Below are 16,678 nucleotides of genomic sequence, written 5' to 3' on the forward strand. Positions count from 1 at the left end.
TTGTAGCGGGTCAGTCCCAACATGGGAGCTGATGACAATGCTGGTAATGACGATGATGACGTCCAAAAATGCTTCGGCATGTGTGTGTATGTGCTGTAGATATTAGAAAGAATCTGAATGTATAGGAGTGTCTGAGATGTCATATACATGAAGCCGCCCCTTTTTCACTGACCCTGCGTGAAAAATAAAATTGCTTGGCTATATTTGGAGACAGCTGATGTCACAAGTGGTTGAGCAGAGAGCTTATAAACTGTGACTGCCTGATAAACCATCGGACTGCTCCACAGACAGACAGGGACCAAACGCAACACAGAGTGAGTACCTCACAGCTCATGCATCTTATTTTCTCTGCTTTTTTTTTTTTAGAACTGGCTGCAAGTTTGGACTTTGGTGGATTCTTATTTGATTTTTGGTGCAACAGTTTTATTATATCTGTTTCTCTGTTTTCGAGATATTCCATACAGAAAAAACTGTACTAAGCAGAAATTCCATCTTAAATCAAATCAGTTTCATATAAAGATGCTCTATAATGTTTTTTACATATTGAAAAACAAAAATGCTGGAATGTTTTGACAAGTAGAGGCTCAAACAGAATTCATTGAATAAGATTTTGAATTTAATGAATTATTAAAACTCAAATATATAATCTATAATCTGTCTTTGTATATTTTTATTTTTAAACTGTAATTATAATTCTTATCATTATGTTTGACTCTTCAATTTTTATATATTTTTTTTACCAATCTGCATACTGCACAGTGGAAACTATTTTTACAAACGTGTTTTTTGGGATCTGATAAAGCATCTATAGATTTTCAGAACATCTAAAAAAGCCTCTGAGGAGGAAACTGTGCTGAAGTAACATTTATCTATTTTTATTTTACTGTGAATCCTAATAGTAACCCACTTGGAAAGGGTAAAGGAATTCTAACATAGTTCCAAACCCTTGTTTTTCTGCAGGAAGTCATCAACATCATAAGCGCTATGTATCACCTGAGGGTGCCGGTGTTTCTCCTCACGGCGCTTGTATTGCTCCGCTGCATCGCCACCGCTCCGACCCACAGGTGAGCAGCTACAGCAGAGAAATGAGCTGGAGAATAAACAGGTGGCAATGAAAGGCAGTGATGGTTTAAATGTTGATCAAATTAAAATAAATCATCATCGTTAAAACATGGATTAGTTGTAAATTTGCCAATTTGTGGACGGCTCTCCTAACTGTGTAACTGTGGAGCTGAAGGAAAGTCATATACCTCTCTGAGAAAGCTCTTCATTGTGCAACACTAAGATGGATGGCTAAGTGGCCACTTTCTCCTCTCTCTCTGAACTTGTGTAGTTTAAAGAGGGTGTCATCAGCGTGAGGTACTTTGACCCTTTCCCATCTAAAATCCAGGTACTTCAGTCCCAGCTCCTCCTCCGATGACGAACAGGAGAGAGCCCTTCCAGACAACGAGAGCTGGTCACTGCCTGAGCTGATCTCCGACCGGTTTCTTGGCCTCATTGGTGTCAGGCCACAGAGGGGGCTCTCAGCAGCAAATAGGTACGCAGTCATGAAGCCCTCACTTGTTAAGAAGCTTTCCACTTAAGTATTAACACGATATTTGATTATTTTCAGTCATCACTTACAGAAGAGAAAATGCAACACGGCCACCTGTGTGACCCAGAGGTTAGCAGACTTTCTGGTCCGGTCCAGTAACACAATCGGAGCGGTCTACGTCCCGACTAACGTGGGATCCAGCACCTACGGCAAGAGGGACCTGCAGCAGCCCCCCAGCTACCTTCCCTTCTGATACAAACTGGGAAAGTAGCACAGTATGCCTAGAGATAAAATGATCTTACGTAACAATGAATGTGAAATGATGACTCTGATGATAAATTACAACATAAGAATATTTTTATCATTATTTTATATACATCAAAAAACAGTGCCTTTGATTTAAGCCATCTGAATTGATGTATTTTCTCTTCCAGCTTTGTGAACATTGTAAATCATCTCCCACATGCAGCACTAATGAAATGGAAAAAAAAAAAAGGTACACAGAAATAAAGTAAATACAAAATATTCAAGGACACAGAGGAAATGAAAATCCCTTTAATATAAATCAGCTGTGATTTTTTTTTATAATAAAAGTGTTGAAATTTATGTTTGTATGTTTTCATGGGTTTTAAGATGGGTTCTCGGACACCAGGGAAGCAGCACAGGATTCCTACTAAACCGATCAAAGCATATCCCTTTAAACTTGCCCATTGTTTGAGGAAGATTTGAAGCATTTCTCTGTAGGTAACGTCAAAGACAATAAATCGAGTTTATTTAACGTTGCCATTGGCAACCTTTAAGAAGTGCATTGCTTCCTATGACACAGAGTTGCACCCCTATGGTATGTAGATATTAACCTTATCCCCAATGAACAAGCTGTGAAGAGGTCTATAGAATATTAATGCAACTTGAACTTTTCCACATATATCCACTTTACACTATTTCCATTAAGGTAAATGTTTTACAATGATTTTAATTGGAGTAGTGGTGCCCAAGTCGTGTCCTTCAACCTTTAGATGCATTCCTTCTCTGACACACTTGAATCAAAGGCTGAATTATCTCATCACTCTACAATTCAGCTCTTGAGAGGCCTGGTGTGTTAGAAAAAGGAGTGGATTTATACATTACAGGATGATAGTCCTTGAATACTGGATCTTCTGTGCTGGATATATGCATAAAGGGAGGGCACGGTCAAAGGATGTCAACAGGAAGACTTGGTCTAGCACTCTCCATATGCAAAGATGTAAAGAGGAAGCCGCTGCTTAAAGACAGCCTAGGAAACCTCACATGCAGGCTGCTTCATTTGCAAAACGTGGGAGAAGGTGATCCGGTCAGATGTGACCTCAAATGTGTGTTGAAAAAAAACAAAAACATATTACATCTCTCTTTACATACCATCCACCTGATGGTAACAGTTACTTACACACGTACATAAACCTCATGAAGATCCTAAAAAAAAACTAATTTTATTTAGATTTTATATGCAAAGCAGCCAATAACTGAGGTGGGAGGAAAATGCCTTTTTAAATGTAATGGCAGCATCATGCTGTAGCGGAGAAGAGTAAAATAGATGAAGCTAAATGCAGGGCAACCCTAGGAGAGAGGATAGCAGAGGCTGCAAGTTATATAAAATTGGGGAAGAGGTTATTTTTCAGGACAAATCACTTTGTGATGTAAGAATGTCCCAGCCTACGCCTGAAAGTAAATTCAATTAAACTTTCTTTTAACACTTAAAAAGTGATGTTTGCATGCACTCTACATTAAACTATAATGAGCTCAAGCCATTTTGCATTTAAGGATGAACAAAAACATTCAAAAGTATCAAGAATTGCGGAGGCATATCCAAATGCCTTCCAGCAATGATTGCAAGAAAATGTTGTCTTATATGCTAATGTAAATTATAATTAATGTTGTTTTTTCAAATTCTATGTGTTGATCTATCACATAGCAACCAATTATAGGAAAATGTCATTTGTGGTTGTAAGGTGACAACATGAGAAAAGGTTTTGCCCAGAGCTGTGGGTGAATTACTGATTAACAGTATTGATTGAGTCAAGATATAAGACTGAAAAGTACCAAGACTGCCTTTGTAATTGCATGATTTTTTTAAATAAAAACATTTTTTTTTTATTACCCATATTTTCAGTATTTGATCCAGGGGATTTTTGTTATTTTATATCACTCAACTTGTCTCTATTTAACTGTGTCTGTTTCCTAGACATGACCCATGGATAGATCATTGCTGTCTTTATGATGAGGGGCTCTATTTATCATCTTTCTGTGAAAAGTACACATCGCAGCAGTACACTAGTGTTTAGCCGTGTTTCATTTCTGTCCATTAATTATTATGTTGCTAAAGGGGTCTTTTTCCACTTTTTATTTTTTTTACATAAAAATAGCCTCTTGACTATTATGGTTAGACCTTACAGACCTCAGTCAGTCCAGGTTGCACAGAACACCTCTGATGTCATCATCCTAAGCACAGGCTCCTGAGCCCTCTGCTGTTCACCCTGATGACACATGACTGCGTCTCCAGGTTCACCACCAATTACATTGTGAAGTTCACAGACGACACCACCGTCGTGGGCCAGGACTACAGAGAGGAGGTGGAGCAGCTGGTGGTGGACTGGTGCAGAGATAACAGCCTGATGCTGAACGTGGAGAAGACGAAGGAGATCATCTTGGACTTCAGGAAGAACCAGCCTTACCATGCTTCACTGGTCATCAACAGCTGTAGAGGTGGTCAACAGTACCAAATTCCTGGGGGTACAGGTCCCAGACACCCTCACCTCGACTGTAAACACCACCTCACTGGTCAAAAGGGCACAAAAACGCATGTACTTCCTGTGTAGGATGAGGAGAGCCCACCTGCCCCCACCCATCCTCACCATCTTCTACAGAAGCACCATAGAGAGCGTTCTGACCAGCTGTCTCACTGTGTTGTGGAGACTGCAACACCGCTGACTGGAAGAACTGCAGAGAAGTTCATCAGAGCTCCTCCACCATGGACTGTTCTCCCTGCTGCCCTCTGGGAAGAGGCTTCGAAGCATCCGATGCAGGTCCAGCAGATTCCAAAACAGCTTCTTCCCCACTGCCATTATACTGTTGAATGTTGAATAAGACTGAAAAAAAAAGCTGAATGTTGGAAAAACTGTAAATCATATCTCAGTCCTATGTTTACATTTGATCACTGCTGCACTTTAAGAAAAGTAAATGTCTTGAGAGCTCTACAGAATTACATTTCTTTTTGTATACACCCTGTGTTTACAAGATGAGAACAAAGTTTGTCTAAGTCTAAGTTTAGCTGTGTCTGTCACCTGGTCCAAGTAACCAATGGAACCATCCCTTTCAATGAGATTTTTTAGATTGTTTTCATGAATAGCAGTGTCATCTGGAAAGAGCCATTGCTGAGCCATTGCTACCAATAGATTTCTGTAATCTATGTTTTTTTTAACAATGCCCCAACTTTTTGTTCACCACATACCAACATAAATAGTTCTTCAAGATAATGCAAAGTTAAATTTAACACAGGTGCCATTGAAAATTTAGCATAAGTATAAGTTATCATCCAGAATTGTAGAAAAATGCTCCTTTTATAGGCTAGTGCAGTAGAGGCATTTGTCCTTAACATTTTTCTCTGCATTACTTTTACTTTTATACTTTAAGTAGATTTAAAAAATGGTACTTTTACACTTTTACTTGAGTAAAAAGCTTAAGTTGATGCTCTAACTTTTATAAAAGTGTTTGTATATGTATAAGAGACATGTATAATGTCTAAGTAGGATTTATACATCTACTTGCGTAATAAATATATAATAAAACTTTTGACACCTCTGGTTGCACCATAGTGAACCATATCAGGCTTTGTGTCTTCCGTGGTACATTTAATAATATGCAATATTCTACTAAGTTGTTTTTTATTCTACTTGAACTAATTTTGATTTTCTTTTTGATTTTATATACTCTAATAATCCCAGAGGGAAATTACTTCTCTCAATATATATACTTTCTGTAGCAGTAAATTGTTAAATTGTTAAATTGGCAACACTTCTTGTGTTTGCACTTCTATGAGAGCTTTTGCTATAAATCTAAAAGTGACTAATTCTATATAATGTAATATATTATTTCAACAATGAATGCGAAAAATGAATTTGAATAAAATGCACAATGCTTTCAATTATGATCAAGAGTCCTATAAATCATTTAAGCCCACTTTTCCTCGTTTTCACTCGAAAGTCATGTGGTATGCAGTGAATGCATCTAGTGCTTGTTAGTCATTGTTTACCCACATTAACTTTAATGGCACAACTGTAATCACAATATTGTATCCCATGCAGTCATGTGTCGTCCTCCTGCGGTGCTTACTCAAGGTAATGAAAATCAAGAGCAGAACTGTGACGCACAGCATCAACCCCTGTTTGATTAGCAGTGACCCGATCATCTCAGACGCTGACACCTATACCCCCCCGCATAGCTAACACCAGAGTAAATGGCTTTTCAAAAATAGAACAAGTGGTGGCTTTCCTGATGAGTCCAAAAAACAATGCAGCCATTATGTGATAAACACTCTCCCGACAGAACGGGGATCATGTCAAGATCTGTCGATTACTTCATATGAGGCCTGCAAATGGCTCTGTGCCTCGTTTGTTGCCTGGTTGTTTATCATGACAGTGTTTATGGCTGATGAATGCTTTGATGGAACTATAGCTCAGATATTAGAGCTCATTTATTGAAAACAATGATCTTTAACTTTCCCTACCCTAACACCTACCCAGCTTTGAAAAAGCAACTAGCTCATTAACTCCGTTTGAAAAGAGTAGTTTAAAGAAAGTATAAGTATTCCGCCCCATTACACAGTTGCTCCTCAATTAAATCAAAAACCAACATAACATTACCCCTAAACATTACATTACTGCTCTTAAACATGGTGATGCTACCATCATAATGCAGTGTTGTTGTTTTTTCAGACTCTGAGTTCAAAGTGATATACCACAAAATGACTGCAGCTGGAATTGCAACAAGATTGCTCTTAAAAGTGATGCCATAAGTGAGCCGGATGCAAATGTACTTCACGCTTTTCAAACTTAAATTAAGAAAAGAAAGTTTTCCATAATTTAATTTATTTTTTGCAACTTTTGACTCCTTTGTGTTCCCTATCTTTATAAACCCTGCTCAAACACTTTGAATTATGAGGATACAACATAATAGTATGAGAAATAGTTGAGAAATAGTAGATCTATTTACTTTAAAGCCAGGTGTCTTTTTAGAATATTACAGAATCCTTTATTGATTTTTTATTCTCCAGATACAAAGTAATATATTGTAAAACACTCTACAGTACAGTTCTTTATTTGTTTATTTTCCTATCTGTTATTTTTATACACTTTTCTAATTTCCATATTGTGTGACCACTTTCTGCTGCTGTAACATCACAATTTATCATTATGTTACAATACAGGGATTTTCTATTCTATTCTATTCTAAACAACAATTTTAAATTTGCCCTTGTTTTCTTATCATTTTGAGTGATATTTCTTCACACACTTAGGTGTGTGAACAGTTTGCAGAGCTGGACTCAACCACTGGAAACACTGGTTTAATCCATTTACCTGAATTAGAGAATTGGGATTTGGAACATCAGTATGTAACATTTAAAAGATAAGTAAGAATAATGAAACTGATATAAGATCCACAGTCAGGGTCCTCAAACAGGACAGCGGTGTATGAGCAGCAAATCTCTAGCACATGGCTAAAAATGCATAAGAATGTACACTGAAATGTAGTTTCAGAATGTAGATGAGACAATGCATGCACAAATATTGGTAAACCTAGAATAAATGAAATACTGTAACAAGAACAACCCAAAACATTCTGATCTGAATAAAAAAAAAATGTAAAACAATCAAATGGACTTTGTTTCCAAGTTGACACACATTGCTGCAACATCTTCTGCTATAACTTTGTTAATTTTCCATCTGTGTGCAATAGCTCATTTGATGGTTTTGGTTGTTTTGTTTTACTTTTTTTTTTTTAAATGATGAGTACATAAGTTACCTTACTCTCCCAATGTCAATGCTCTGTGTGACTTGTATAAAACATATACAAGAGACATTTTAGACTGGAATAGAGAAATCTATAACAATAATATAAGAAAAAGTAAAAAATTAATTCACAAACAAATGGTTCACACAAAAAACAAACAAACAAAAAACAATGTGACAGATTTGAATTGTCATATTCATCACTAATTTGATTTGCAATTAGGTTCTGATTATTTTGGGGGTTTTTTGTATATAATTTTAGAAATATATGGGTGTTTTTGTGTCTGTGGGCTTTTTTTGCTGTTAACTGTAGTAATTTAAACGATTGTAGCGCCATCTACTGGACAGAAGATGTAAACTACAAATTTTCACTAGTCATGCGTTCCCTCTAAATATTAAAACTAAGATACTTCAAAATAATAAGTTACATGAATTATGTACATTAGCTATACATGCATTACTGTTTATTTATATGTGAGACAGCTGTCAACTCTCCCATGTTTCACCCGCCTTTCCAGCCGTCCTTCCATAGCAGTTTCCCGTATATTTTCCGTACTGTCGTACAACAAAGTTATTTGTGATTATTTTATTTTATAGGTAATTATCAAATTAACTAGACAGTGAACAATTAAAAGGGTTAAATTTAGAATATGGGAGTGGTAGATGAATTACAGGGAGAGAAAAAAATTCCTTAAATCTGCAGATTGATTTTCTGATACGGATATAGCATGATTTATATAATTGTCAAAATCTGATCATTTATTTTAGTTTGTAGTTGGTTGAAAGTGTTTATTTTAGATTACTTAAGCACTTGTCTAAAAATATAATAGATATTGGAGTTTGGCTGGGATTGTCGGATGACTTGCAAAGCATGCAGTAAAATTTCCCTTTTTATTATTATTATTTCTTTTACTTTATTTTTTATTTTTTGAACAATATGAACAATTGTGCAGTATCGCAAGGCATACAAATATATGAAGAAATCAAGTCTTGAAGGCTTAAGGCAACATATACTTAGACAGCAAAAAACAAATAAAAAAAACAAATAAAAAATAATAATTATTATTATTATTATTATTATTATTATTATTATTATTATACAATTTGTCAGACAGCAAACAGGGATTCAAATCTAAAACATGAAAGGTAAAATTTGAGCTAAAGTAAACCTGACTCGTTTCTCATTAACAAAAAACTTGCTGCTTGCCGTAGAAATGTAAATACGGAAGTGACGTAAAACAATTGCTAAAACAAGCTCTCTCGCGGTGCTGTATTTCCTATTTTAAGACCTAGGTTTGGCTTTATAGTCATCTTATAGCTTATTTGTTTTGGGTGGATGGAAAAAGCTGTCTGTGGTCTTTAAGAAATGTTGTTTTAAAGCGCTGGTTCTGTTAGCTTGCTAGCTACTCGAGTCATGGGGAGTGAAAATGAGAAGACTTTTAAGTTTGTGATTGTTGGAGGCGGCATTGCGGGTGTGACATGTGTGGAGCAGGTAAAAACAAACAGCTAAAGAGCTATTTAAATTGTTTTGGGCTCTTTACGATACTCGGTAAAACATTAGATCAAATTGTAAATTATCTCGGCTCAATAGATGTAGACAGTTGCTCACACCAAATAAAGAAATTTGAGCTTGATTATTTCACACTACTTGATACTTTATAGGCTTTTTCCTCATCTTGTTAGTTTGAAATTTAAAAAATACTATACTATAAAATAATCAACGTCACGTGACATAAACAACACATCTCAATGATCATAAAGTGCTTTAAAGGAAATTGAGATTTCCACAGTATAACCATCTGACATAAAATCATGGTCTCATGAGATATGCAACAACTTTTTTTATGTATAGTATGATTTTATTTACAACCAGAAAAAAAAGCTTTTCAAACATATTTTTTATGTATTTATTTATTATTTCAGCCTTGATATAAATACCTTAATCCTGGTGACCAATCACTAGGTAGAGCAAAATAATTGAGCTCATATTTGATCAATCTCAGTATATTAGTATGGAGCCAGTGTCGCCATAGTTTTATTGAAGCTGTAAAAATGCCCTTTATTCCACATTAGCCTTATCCATTGAATCCACTTTTCCTCCTTAACATATAAATGTATCTCCTCTGGCAGCTTTCGTCTCAGTTTCCATCAGAGGATGTGGCTCTGATCACAGCTGGTCCCCACATAAAAGCAGTGACCAACTATAAACAGGTAGGTAGCAGAACTATGGAGGTTTTTAGACTCCAGCTGAGAAGAGATTCATCTTTATGCCCATCTTTTTCCCTTTAAATAGGTGTCCAGAACACTGGAGAAGTTTGATGTGGAAGAGAAGCCATTCAGTGTTTTACAGGAGAAGTTTCCTAACCTGACTGTTATCCATTCTGCTGTGAAATCACTGGACACACGTTCACATGTAAGGAGTAAACTAGACCTAATAAATGAGTAAATACCTGATCTTTGCTTTTTTTCCTCATGATTTGTTAATTATTTCAAATTTCCTCCAGACTGAAGATTGGTCTGATCATTATCAGCCTATTTACAGAGGTTACATCTTAGTCCAGAACTGGATTAATATCCCGTGGATTTTCTTGTGTCTTTCAGTGTTTGGAAACTGCAGATGGTCGAGTGTTTGGCTATAAGAAGCTTTGTATATGCAGCGGTGCCCGTCCAAAGCTCCTGACTCAGGAGAATCCTTATGTGCTGGGAATCCGGGACACAGACAGCGCACAGGTGCTACCTAATAGCAACTGCTTCTATTTTCTCTATTTGATCAAATGTATATGTTTGTGTGGTTTTTGCTGCATTTGTTCCCAATCATCTCTGTCTGAATTGTTTACATCTATCACTATAAGTATTATTAAAGAAAAAAGCAGATCCTTTAAAGAATTAAATATGTCTAAGCAGTAGGTTTTGAAAAGATAATGTGATGATAATTTGAGGTTTTATAACATGCTAGATGCCTTTCTGTTTGGCGTTGCAGGAGTTTCAAAAACAGTTATCCAAAGCTAAGAGGATTGTTGTCATTGGAAACGGAGGCATCGCCTTAGAATTAGTGTAAGTCCAGTCCTTGTTTTATCTTGCAACTATTGCCTACATTTATTCGGTAATAACAATTAGGTGGTGTTTAGGTATGAGGTGAGGGGCTGTGAAGTGATCTGGGCTGTGAAGGATAAAGCCATCGGAAACACCTTCTTCGATGCCGGGGCGGCGCAGTTCCTCATCCCGTCACTCGAGGCCGACAAAGCAGAGGTGGCTGCTCCGTGCAAGAGGCAGCGCTACACCACAGAGGAACCAAACCCTAATGCTGCTCATACCTTCACCGCAGGTTCTTACCGTAGGATACCCCTTTACAGGCTTTAGCACTAGTGGACTTCACTATTACACAGCCTTCACTCTGTAAATCAATGCAAATGTGGTAAATGGGTGTTAGACGCTGAACTGAATGGCAGTGGGTGCATTTTACCCTTGCTTGCATTCGTCTCTCCTCCACACAGGTTTATATGTGTAAGATTGTGTAAGATTGAGCTGCAGACGCACAAAAACAGCCTTCTTTTTAAAGTAAACAAATATTTCAATTCACGATGAGATTTTTTTTTATTTTTCTGTTGCATCTGAATTCCAGATGAATATTCCCGTGGGCAGAAGCCTGGAGGTGTTCAGCCTGGTAGTGCTCTCGGCCCAGACTGGCATCGAGGAATGGAGCTGAAAGGAGCAGAGCAGGTTGGCCACTGCTTCTAACACAGAGCTCATCCTGAGACCCTCTTGTTGATTTTCATATATCCCCTCCCTTTCTCTGTCTCTGATCAGGTGTCCCGCCGCGTTTCAGTGGAATACCAGTGTGAAGTGGCACAGATTTTAACCTCAGAGGAGTTCCTCGTCTCCTCAAAGCAAACACTAAAACCTGACACTGGTGGGAACTCAATATGCTGCATTCTTCTTTTGTTTTCTTTTTTGTTCCCCTTCTACTCACACCCGCTTTTCTTCACTCTCTCATCAGGACGCTGGCCGGTTTACGTCCAGCTGACGAACGGCAAGACGTTAGGCTGCGATTTTGTGGTCAGCGCCACCGGGGTCGTTCCAAACACGGAGCCTTTTCTCCACGGCAACAACGTGAGAAAATCTTAGGTCTGAGATCTTGAAGTTTCCTCTGGCCGTTTCTCAATTCAAACTTGTGTCCTCGCCAAGTATGTTCTTGAGAAGAACAGAGGAAAGTCTGTACTTGGTGAGAACGGAACGTATGGCAGGCCATTTAGACATTTATTAGAAGCGCTATCCTCTCAGTTGTTCCATTTACTGATCTCTAAAATAAGATTCTTCCTAGTCAAAACTGCATTCCTACTAGCCATAAATGTACATATAGATATCCTAAAATACATTTTCCTAGCAAAAATTACATTTCTGGCTGCCAAAAATAAAATTGTACTGGTAAGAATAAACTTTCAAATACCTAGATATCTTTACAAACTTTTTTGACTGAAAATTTACTTCAGATGTCCCAAATGCATTTTATCCTAGTCAAAATGAACATTTCAGATATCTAAAATAACATTCTTCCTATCTAAAAATGAATTCTGACGTGGATGAATTCTAATTTCAGATCTCCATATTAGAGTTACTGCTAGTCAAAATTACTATTTCAGATATCAAAAATGAATATAACATTACAGATATCCAGAAATCCAATTCTTGACATCTAAAATATATTTCTAAAAGTAGAAATATAATTACAGATATCAACTATTGATATATGACTAGTTAAATTGGAATTTCAGATATCTAAATTTTAGTAATACCTATCCAAAATGCAGTTTTAGATACTTAAAAACATTAATTAATTATGAGCAGTAACAATCTTGTGAATTGGAACAGTACCAGAGAGGAGGTTGATGACGTTTTACGAGTATACAAATGTACGAGAACGCAAAAGTACTATATATTGAGAAACGGCCTCTATGGAAGCTGAACACAGCAGTAGATGATTGATAAATAACTTCAGTGTTTCACTTTGATTCAACATTTAGTCCTATAATTGTTTAAAGGTGGAGTTTATTCATTTGCAATGCTGATAAGTCTAAATCTACTCCTAGTAACAATAATATTAAAGATTTTTCATTAGAAGAGGGGGGGAGTAAACGCTTAGAATGTTTTTAAAGCAGCAGTGCAGCAAATTTATTTCTTTTTTTAAGAATGTTCAAAATCTATGCTTTAAGTCTGTTATCGCGGACAAGTAAAACCATTTTTTCAGACAACCTATGCAGTCAGATTATTCAGGTTTATGCAAAAGAAATAAATCATATGTGAAAGAGGTGCTTTCAAACAAAACAACTTTACCCTCTGTCAGGCATGGGGGAGGCAGCATCATGGTTTGGGTCTGTGGAGTTATAAAGAGGGAATACCTACTTTATTTTCATTGCTAGTAAACTTCTTCTCTCATCAATTTGCTTCTGATGTTGGTGACAATCAGGATCCTATTTTTGTGATTTTTTTTCTCTTTAGTTTTCGTTGGCAGACGATTGTGGCCTTCAGGTAAACGATCATTTGATGACTTCAGAGCCAGATGTGTACGCCGCAGGAGATGTGTGCACTGCATGCTGGGAGCACAGCCCGCTTTGGCAGCAGGTAATAACCACCGAAGGGTTTGTTAGCATAAACAATAGATAATCCAAGACAACAGTGTGTTGATGGTGGGTGTGCGTTTTCAGATGCGCCTGTGGACGCAGGCTCGTCAGATGGGCTGGTACGCAGGCCGCTGCATGGCGGCCGATGTCCTCTCTGAGCCGATCGAGCTGGACTTCTGCTTCGAACTCTTCTCACATGTCACCAAATTCTTTAACTACAAGGTGAGCAACTCCATGCAGCAGGATTAACCAATAATTAACCATCTAGCATGAGCTGAACTTCAGATTCCAATTCTTGGGAAGACCCTTGAAGGAAGCATTTCAGAGTAATATATTATTTCTCCTCATTTCCCAGGTAGTCCTGCTGGGAAAGTTTAATGCCCAAGGCTTGGGGTCTGATCATGAGCTGCTAGTTCGCTGCACCAAAGGCCAGGAGTATATCAAGGTCAATAATACTGTTTAGAATATTGATGCATTAATTCTCTCACTTTTTTTTGTGGCGAAGCTTTATTGATTTTTGCTTTGCGAGGGGGTTTGGTTAAGGATCAAGATCTGGGCAACTGCAATGAACAACAAAATCTGTCTAACAACATTGTTAAGAAAGAAGAAATATGATTTTTTTAGCTTGTAAATATAGTTTTTCACATTACAACCACAAACTGCATGGTAAGTCTCACGGTTATAGGTATTTTAATAGATTGCTCTCTTAATTTTCCTGTCTAGGTGGTTCTCAGCAGGGGTAGGATGGTGGGTGCGGTGCTGATCGGAGAAACTGACTTAGAGGAGACTTTTGAAAACTTGATCCTCAACCAGATGGACCTGACAGCGTACGGAGAGGAGCTGCTTAATCCCAACATAGATATCGAGGACTACTTTGATTAACGGCTTCTGACGTTTCTGAGACCTGTTCTGAAGAAGCATGCGGGTCTTCTCTGCTGTCTGGAGAAGATTTGATTTTCTTCCAAGTCTGGAAGGAATGAAGGATTCGGAAATTTTATTGTCAAGAAGATAAAAATCTGTATTTCAAAAAAAAAAAATCCTTTTACAGTGATTATCATCGACTGTTTGGGTGGTTTCTTTTTGAAAAGAAAAATGCAGTTAATAAAAACCTAGTATTATTCGATTGAGAAAAAAAGTTAATCCCAAAAGATTTAGATTTACGACAAAGAAAAATAGTCTGAGCCCCTGAGATATGACAGTACAGGCGATGCCTCGGAGGGTTTTTTTGTTCAGAGAATTTTGTTTGTATCAGTGCAAATTTATTTTTGTGCTGTCATTATCTAAAAAAATAAACTATGTTCAGAAACACCCAAAATTATTTCACCTTTTATTGTAAATTTATGCATATTTGTTATTTACAAGTCATAGCATTTTTTTTTTCTTTTCTTATAGCTGCTACTTTAAATTCGTATGTTTCAGGGTTTTTTGCTGTGGCTGAAATTACAAATATTAAAGATGGATATTTGCAAATTAAAAAGAGACATGTAATCTAATTAATTTTCACCAAGTCCCCCTGCTAAACTGAAATTAAGAGATTCTCCTTCCACATTTCACCAAAATTCCCCATTTAAGCTAGTTTTCAGTCTTTGTACACTCACACAATAGAGTAGGATAGAAAAGTATACAATAAAAGCAAAAATGGACAGATGTGATTAAACTTCAGCTCTTATGTATTGATAGAGAATGCATCCCCTAAGAATGCTAACCAAATAAGCATAGTGTTGGCAGCATCATTCTTAGGGAATCCTATTAAAATGAAAGAAATCCCAGGTTTAAACAGAGAAAATGTTAGATTGTAACTGAGTAAAAGGTTATTTTCCATTTATTGATACATAGATTTTTTTAATCACTTTGTTGTCTCAATTACAAATTCAAACCCACATTTAAAAAAATATGAAAAGTGTTGACGCCTTTATTTAAGAATCTGGTAATACTAAGAGCCAGAAACAGAATCCAAATCCCATATTAAACAGCACCTTAGTATAATCTGATGGATAACTCTTTAAACTGCAGTTCCAAAACCCTTTATATAATCTGATTATTCTTTCATTTGTTCTCCTCTTTAAGCAAAGCCTTAAAAATAATCTCAGAGACAAATCATTATTACTATAGACTATAAAAGACTAAAAAGGCCAATCACTCCTTAGTTTGCCAAGGTTATATGAGCTCGTGTTTACTGGATCGGTGACTTAGCAGCAGGAAACTGCAGTCTGTGATTTAGGTGTCTCTATTGGCTGAGCTGGGTTGACATAGCAACAAGGTTTTATGTCTTCTGGGTATTATGGAAAACTACCCAACATGCATCAAAATAGAAAGAGAATTCCGGGTTATGAGGTGTATACCTGTTGTGTATGAAGAGCTCAACCTGTTTAGGTGTGTTTTTAGATCCATTCTCTTTTCATATGGAGACATTGGATAAGAAGGTCACGCAATTAGTTTGGAGAGAATTCAAGATGTAATCAATTCATAATGACGGTTTCCAAGAAACTAAGTAATTAGATCTGGTATGTTATGGAAGAATGGAGATGGTCAGTGGGTTTTATTGCTGTCAAATATGGCAGGATTTAGTCTCCATGCAGCACTTTTCATGTTTCAATTACTAAACTCCTATTAGCTCTTTATAAAATGCTTTTTAATGAATCATCTCTCATTCGATGACTTTTGAAGACAGACTCCAACCCCTCTGCAGCCCTTCAAGTATATGCAGGTATGGATGGAGAAAACCGCTCATGCAGATTAGCTCTTCCACTATTGTTTAACATGGGGAGCTGCGTTAAAGTGTTCAAACATTTTTTTCAGATATGAACTGCCACAGTAGCACCAGGTAGCATCCTAAGCCTGTTGGCTGATAACATAGGTTTGTAACCTACTACAGCAGGCCCTGCAAGGCAAGGTGGAGACAAAACTTCCTATGAGAACTTCTTACTTTTTTATGATCACATTTAAAAATAAGAATTATGTTACAAGATCAACCTTTTTTTAATCAACTTTGGTATGGTTTATAAAGCTTAATTTAAAAAAGTATTTTAAAAAGAAAACATTTAATTTATTAAACATTTATTATTTATGTGTCTAAAAGTCACAAACACATAAGACATAAACTTAATATTCTAAAACTCAGAATGATTCTTCTGGATAAATAAGCTGTAAGGCTGATTTAAATAGTTTTGTTTTGCTTTCACAAACAGACAAATAAAGTTATGAATAATAAAATAATTTGTTTCTCTTTTTTTATTATATTTTACATGTTTCACCTTGCTGCTAAGATATACCCTTTGTTGCTAATGTGACATTAAAACTAAACTACTCACAGACTTAAAACAGCCCTTTCTTTTATTTTGGTTATAAACTGTCAAGGAAAAACATTCTCCCTTCAATTAAATGCTCCAGTTCTGTATGGCTGCTTGATTATTTTAATTTTCTTCAATTTCTATTTTTTATTCATAAATAATCTAGGTTTATAATATCTGATAGGAATATTCTCA

At 36.5% G+C, this 16,678-nt stretch overlaps 2 protein-coding genes across 2 annotated transcripts; both read left to right on the forward strand.

The window, feature by feature from the left end:
* Positions 1-963: 963 nt before the first annotated feature.
* LOC119784929 (calcitonin gene-related peptide 2) lies at positions 964-2,121 on the forward strand. Its single transcript, XM_038287234.1, has 3 exons — positions 964-1,064; positions 1,391-1,537; positions 1,613-2,121. Exons 1-3 carry the CDS (start codon positions 985-987, stop codon positions 1,785-1,787), a joined length of 402 nt encoding a protein of 133 aa, XP_038143162.1. The 5' UTR covers positions 964-984; the 3' UTR covers positions 1,788-2,121.
* A 6,682-nt stretch (positions 2,122-8,803) lies between these two features.
* On the forward strand, positions 8,804-14,244 carry pyroxd1 (pyridine nucleotide-disulphide oxidoreductase domain 1). The gene is made up of 13 exons (XM_038287182.1): positions 8,804-9,067; positions 9,706-9,786; positions 9,869-9,988; positions 10,177-10,305; positions 10,556-10,629; positions 10,704-10,900; positions 11,198-11,295; positions 11,383-11,485; positions 11,573-11,685; positions 13,072-13,194; positions 13,278-13,415; positions 13,549-13,638; positions 13,917-14,244. Exons 1-13 carry the CDS (start codon positions 8,990-8,992, stop codon positions 14,073-14,075), a joined length of 1,503 nt encoding a protein of 500 aa, XP_038143110.1. The 5' UTR covers positions 8,804-8,989; the 3' UTR covers positions 14,076-14,244.
* Positions 14,245-16,678: the final 2,434 nt, after the last annotated feature.

The sequence above is a fragment of the Cyprinodon tularosa genome, unplaced genomic scaffold (genome assembly GCF_016077235.1).
Source record: "Cyprinodon tularosa strain WSP-4 unplaced genomic scaffold, ASM1607723v1 ctg237, whole genome shotgun sequence".
NCBI lineage: Eukaryota > Metazoa > Chordata > Actinopteri > Cyprinodontiformes > Cyprinodontidae > Cyprinodon > Cyprinodon tularosa.

Coding starts and splice junctions, on each gene's coding strand:
- LOC119784929 (XM_038287234.1), top strand. CDS start 985: ATGTATCACCTGAGGGTGCCGGTGTTTCTCCTCACGGCGCTTGTATTG. Junction 1,065..1,390: donor GCCACCGCTCCGACCCACAG/GTGAGCAGCTAC, acceptor TCTAAAATCCAG/GTACTTCAGTCCCAGCTCCT. Junction 1,538..1,612: donor GGGCTCTCAGCAGCAAATAG/GTACGCAGTCAT, acceptor GATTATTTTCAG/TCATCACTTACAGAAGAGAA.
- pyroxd1 (XM_038287182.1), top strand. CDS start 8,990: ATGGGGAGTGAAAATGAGAAGACTTTTAAGTTTGTGATTGTTGGAGGC. Junction 13,416..13,548: donor CCAAATTCTTTAACTACAAG/GTGAGCAACTCC, acceptor CTCATTTCCCAG/GTAGTCCTGCTGGGAAAGTT. Junction 13,639..13,916: donor AAGGCCAGGAGTATATCAAG/GTCAATAATACT, acceptor TTTCCTGTCTAG/GTGGTTCTCAGCAGGGGTAG.